At 37.0% G+C, this 6,017-nt stretch overlaps 2 protein-coding genes across 2 annotated transcripts in view; both read right to left on the bottom strand.

The window, feature by feature from the left end:
• Nucleotides 1-462: 462 nt before the first annotated feature.
• LOC137633041 (skin secretory protein xP2-like) lies at nucleotides 463-1,722 on the bottom strand. Its single transcript, XM_068365210.1, has 3 exons — nucleotides 1,635-1,722; nucleotides 870-1,158; nucleotides 463-838 (listed from the first exon to the last, which is right to left on the bottom strand). Exons 1-3 carry the CDS (start codon nucleotides 1,720-1,722, stop codon nucleotides 463-465), a joined length of 753 nt encoding a protein of 250 aa, XP_068221311.1.
• Nucleotides 1,723-1,986: 264 nt separating this feature from the next.
• LOC137633031 (proline-rich proteoglycan 2-like) overlaps nucleotides 1,987-6,017 on the bottom strand; it is a 7,773-nt gene continuing 3,742 nt past the window's right edge. Inside the window, exon 2 of the mRNA XM_068365200.1 lies at nucleotides 1,987-2,076. Coding sequence (XP_068221301.1) covers nucleotides 1,987-2,076 — 90 coding nt within the window. The remainder of the gene's footprint in view (nucleotides 2,077-6,017) is intronic.

Here is a 6,017-nt window from a genome sequence, read left to right as displayed (position 1 = left end):
CTTATCATTAGTTCTTTTCGGATCTTTTTTCATTCTTCTCTCCCGTTCTCATTTGTCTCCCTCTTCTTCCTGTATTTTCTGTTTGAATCCTTTCAAATAAATCATCTTACATTCTTAAAGATTCTTCTCGTTTTGCTTTTCCAGACTATCTTCCATGTTCCACTTGTCATTGCTCTCTTCTTCACGAGATATTTTTCCTCTTCCATCATTTCTGATGGGAGACCAATGGCAATTTGAAAACGATTTGGAAATGTACCGGAATTCCATATTCCTTCTCACAGAGAGTCTAAGGACCTTTTGGAGCTCTGCCAGGAATGCATTCAACTTTCATACAATGACAAAATACAACTTTCAGTCGAACAAGAGTTGGGAAAGCTTTGAAGCCTTTTGGAATCCTGAAGACTTTTGTACTTTGAAAAGGCTTCATGAGCAATAAATCAAAACTAAGGCTGATCAGAAACTCTATACTGTTGAGCCAGCGGGGTTCTCCCCTTCCCACTGGGACTGGGAGGGGGCTCCCCCGCTCTCGCTGGCGCAGGGAGGGCTCCCCCGCTCTCGCTGGCGCGGGGAAAGGCTCTCCCTGGCGCGGGGAAAGGCTCTCGCTGGTGCAGGGAGAGGCTCCCCCGCTCTCGCTGGCCCAGGGAGGGATCCCCCGCTCTCGTTGGCGCGGGAGGAGTTCCCCCGCTCCTGCTGGGGTGGGGAGGGGCTCCCCCTTGCCGCTGACACGGGGAGGGGATCCCCCGCCCCAGCTAGCACGGGGAGGGGATCCCCGCCCCAGCTAGCACGGGGAGGGGCTCCCCTGCTCGCGCTGGGGCGAGGAGGGGCTCCCCCACTCCCACTGGGGCGAGGAGGGGCTTACACGATCTCACTGGCATGGGGAGGGGCTTTCACAGTCACTTTTGCTCGGGGAGGGCTTCCCCTGCCTTCCCCCAGTGTGGGGAGAGGCTCCCCCGCTCCCGTTAGCCTGGGGAGGGGCTCCCCCACTCCCGCTGGGCTGGGGAGGGGCTCCCCCGCTCCCGCTGATCTGGGGAGGGGCTCCCCTGCTCACGCTGCCCTGGGGAGGGGCTCCCCAACTCCCGCTGGCCTGGGCAGGGGCTCCCCTGCTCCCGCTGGCCTGGGGAGGGGCTCCCCTGCTCACGCTGGTGTAGGGAGGGGCTCCTGGTGGCACGGGGAGAACCGGGATTTTCAAATGAAAATATAAACATGACGTAAAGTTTTACATTTTCACTATCGTTTGTTCAAAAGGAATAACAGAAAAAATAATCTGAATTGGCTCAACAATTTCAATGATAATATTTCTTATGAATCTAATAATAATAACTTTATTATTAATGATAGTTCTAATAATTCAATACAGCAAATCATAAATAAACGATGATTCATTGCATCAACAAAACTGTTGATACTCAAAAAAAAAAAAAAAAAAAATCAAATTCCAATGGTGTGTGTGTCTGTGTGTAGAATGCCTTGCCTTATGCAAGACACGGGCTCTTGCGTTGGCAGCCTGTAAACTCCAGACTGAAATCTTCAGGCGACGCTTTCAGTCTCCAAAAGAGAGCTTTATTATTCCGCCGACCCAACCTCCATTATTCAACCAAAGGCTACAATTTTGAGTGCAAAGGCCAATTCCTGACCACCAACTCCTACTTCTTCTTCTTCTTCTTTCTCTGCATCTTTTTCCACTTTTATGTGGGGTCGGTGTTTCTGGCCAGCGTTCTCCATCTACCTATGTCCCACACTTCATCACCGGTTAATCCCTTTGATCGAAGGTCAGCCTTGATACAGACCATCCACCTTCGCTTTGGTCTCCCTCTCTTTCTCGTTCCCTGTACCTACATTTCCATCACTTTCCTAATATACTGTTCATTTCTTCTCATGACATGACCATACCACCTCAGTCTACTTTCTTGAATCTTATCTGATAGTTTTCTAACTCTTGTGGTAACCCTAATTACCTCATTCCGTTTCTTATCTCTTCTTGTCACCTCACACATCCCATCTCAACCTTCTCATCTCTGCCACATCCAGCTTCTTCTCTTCCGTCTTCTTTATTGCCCACGTCTCCGCTCCTACAAACTGACAAAATTTTCGGCAATATCAGTCTGCACACATAAGACAGCTACTTTGCATACATTACAAAGAGACAACTGAAAAGAACTCATGATTTTAGTCATTTATCTAATGAATAAAAGTCTTGGTTTATGATTATGACACACTTACCGGAAGCACCTTTGAATAAACTATGAACTTTTACTATTCAATGATAAAAGAAATAATGAGAGAGAGAGAGAGAGAGAGAGAGAGAGAGAGAGAGAGAGAGAGAGAGAGAGAGAGAGAGTTCTAAATTTCCTGATATCTGACCTTCCCAGAATCTTTCCTTTGATGTAGCTCAATACCTTCCCTGATGAACACCAACGCACAACTTGCCAGGAATAGTCACATAAAAAACCACATCTGATAAAGACACTCAAATCTTTCATAACCGAGGCTTCCGTTATCAACCACATTTATTCCAAAGACTTTTCGAATAATCCTAATACCTAAGACTTTCATGACGTATGTCCTCACCAATGACAGTTACCGAATATACTTTTATCTTTTTTACTATTTTATTCTTATTTTTACTATCGTTTATATTAAATAATCAAATCATCTTCCACCACTTACCAAAGTTATTTATATGGATCTATTTTCGATGCTAAATATACTATCACTGTCAGCATCAAACCAACTTCATCTGATAAAAAAAAGCTGAAGGATATAAATCCAGTTAATGGAAATGAGGTTCTTCGAGTAGTGAAGCTGCCATTTAAACCATATGGAAATAACAGTAGTTCTCGAGCACAAACAAAGTGTAACAATATTAAAAAGATTCTGCCGATACACGAGCGACTTATATACAGTATATATATATATATATATATATATATATATATATATATATATATATATATATATATATATATATATTATATATATATGTGTGTGTATATATATATATATATATATATATATTATATATATATATATATATATATATATATATATATATATATATATATATATATATATATATATACATACACACATATATATATATATATATATATATATATATATATATATATATAAAACATACATTATATATCTATATTATCATTATTATTATCATTATCATTATTATTATCATTATTATTACCAATATCATCATCACTATTACTAGTACCAGCTAGGTTAAAACCATAGTTTCAAAAGTAGGATGCTATAAGCCCAAAAGCCCAACGAGGAAACGAAATAAGGGAATAAACAAACTATAAGAAAAAATATGAATAATTAAGTTATTTTAAAAACAATAAAAATATTGAAATAGATGTTTCATATGTAAACTAAAAAAGCTTGAAAAACAAAAGGAAGAGAATAATGTGCCCGAGTGCACTTTTAAGCAAGAGAACTCAAGCCAAGAGAGTGGAAGACCATAGTACAGAGGCTATGACACTACCAATAACTAGCGAACAATGATTCGATTTCAGTGTCCTCCTAAAAGAGCTGCTTACCATAGCAAAAGTGTCTCTTCTGCCCTTATCAAGAGGAAAGTAGCCACTGAACAATTACAGTACAAAAGGTAACCCCTTGGGTGAAGAAGAATTGTTTGGTAATCTCGTTGTTGTCAGATGCTTGAGGATAGAGGTGGGTGTGGAAAGAATAGGCCTGACTATTCGGTGCATGTTTATATATATATAAATATATATGCCTGTACATATGTATATATAAATTTACATATAAATACTTTATAAATATTATGTGGTATATAACTTAATATAAAATATTATATATCGCATAGACTAACAAATACATTTTTTTCTCTAGCAACATCATATCATATTCTCTCTCTCTCTCTCTCTCTCTCTCTCTCTCTCTCTCTCTCTCTCTCTCTCTCTCTCTCTGAATCAAACAAATGACGATGGAATAGAATTAGGAAGTAGTTGATACGCTCAATGGCAATAGGCGATTTGGATAATCCATCAGAAGATCCAAAAGAAGATTACTTGTATATAACTATTAATTTTGTTGTAATACATCAGTAATACATAAATCAAGTACACAAGTAATACGAGTAGACAGATCAGTTCGCTGTATTTATAAATGAACTAAGTGCGATTAATTATTATAATTATTATAAATCCCACACAACATAAAAAGATTTTACAATTGAAAAAGGCAAAACAAAATGAATAACTTCAACTCAAACCAACATTATTCGTGGATAAAAAAAAGTCTAAATTTCGTTGGCCACTTACCACAACCATCAACTCTCGCCTGTCAGTCACACCTTAATGATAGGTAGTTACTCTACGCCCCCCCCCCCCCCCCCGGTGACTTATCTTTCCAGTAATATATACTAAACAATTAAATGTACGTATTTCATATCGTGTCTATGACCTCGTAAATGGCTTACTGTTTATCAATGACCTCAGACAAATAAAGTAAAGTGGTTACCAAAGCTGTACTAGTCAGGGGAGCACCTATACTAGGTTGGTTTGCTATGAGCGATGAAAAAAATCTCCTAACATTAATGACCACTGGCCAGCATGATGATGAAAAATGGCCAAACTCCAGACATGAATAAAGAGGTGTCTGAAGCCTTTGCACTGGACTAAAAAAGGCTACATTTATATATATATATATATATATATATATATATATATATATATATATATGTGTGTGTGTATATATATATAAACATATATATATATATATATATATATATATATATATATATATATATATATATATATATATATATATATATACTACATATACAGCCATTTCTAGTCCACAACCGCACAAAGGCTTCAGATATGTCTTTAAATATGTCTGGTGTCTGGCTAATTTTCATCATATTTCTTACATTTTAATCAAACCAACGTCTTATTAACATATAAAATGTCTAGTTTTCTATAGATTTCATAACTGCAAAATCCTACCAATTAATATATATATAAATTCAAAATCAATTTCTAAATCTACCACTCAACTGACCTTTGATCTTCACTCCTTCAGGGCTCGTAGGGAAATGCTCTGAAAACCATAGGATTTTCCCTCAGCCAATTAGAGGCCTCCAACAAGACCCCTTTGTAAGCCAGTCTCTCATTGGCTTAAACATTCATTCTTTGGCTAAGATAGTTAGAAGCTGTCTTCCTATTGGCTGGAGTCTTCCAGTCAATTTTTATTCAGTGTATTTTCAAAGGAAAATTATATCATGGCCAGTAACATATTTGACATAAACTAATACTAAATTTATGTAAATTAATATGCCAAATTGGAAATTGAATAAAACCAAAATTTAGATTTATAATAACTAAATTGAAGAACTTAAAGACCTTGGCAAACAAGCAAACGAGGTGGTTTGGTTCTTTCAAAGACAGCTGCTGTATTTTGCATACAGTAGGTCACTGACTGTAATCAATCTCTGTAATAACCTAAGCATTTATAACCCCAAAAAATTAAGAAAATACTTTCTTTATTATATTTTAACAATATAAGATACTTGGAATATTTACAAGTCGTAATAATTCATGGTAAGAATAAAGGTTTTTTGGTCTCTAAATCTTAATTAGATTAATTATAATTATCATAATTATAATGATGAATTCAACAAACTTGTTATGAAATGGCCACAGACTCGACTTGTAAGTTATTAAATGATACATTATTATTATTATTATTATTATTATTATTATTATTATTATTATTATCTGAGCTACAACACCATCTGGAAAAGCAGGATGCTTATAAGCCCAAAAGGGTGCAATAGGGAAAAATAGCCCAATGAGAAGAGAAAATACACAAACACACAAATACAAATAGATTTATATAGCCTATACATAACAACAACAACAACAACAAAAGCACCCACTAGAAGACAAAGGCCTCAGACATGTCCTTATTCATATCTGGGGTTTGGCCACTTTTAATCACCACAGGGATTGGTGATGTTTAAAGATTTTTGTCTGATA

The sequence above is a fragment of the Palaemon carinicauda genome, chromosome 3, assembly GCF_036898095.1.
Source record: "Palaemon carinicauda isolate YSFRI2023 chromosome 3, ASM3689809v2, whole genome shotgun sequence".
Lineage (NCBI taxonomy): Eukaryota > Metazoa > Arthropoda > Malacostraca > Decapoda > Palaemonidae > Palaemon > Palaemon carinicauda.
Note: the sequence above shows the minus strand (reverse complement) of the source record. Positions and strands in the feature narration are given on the sequence as shown.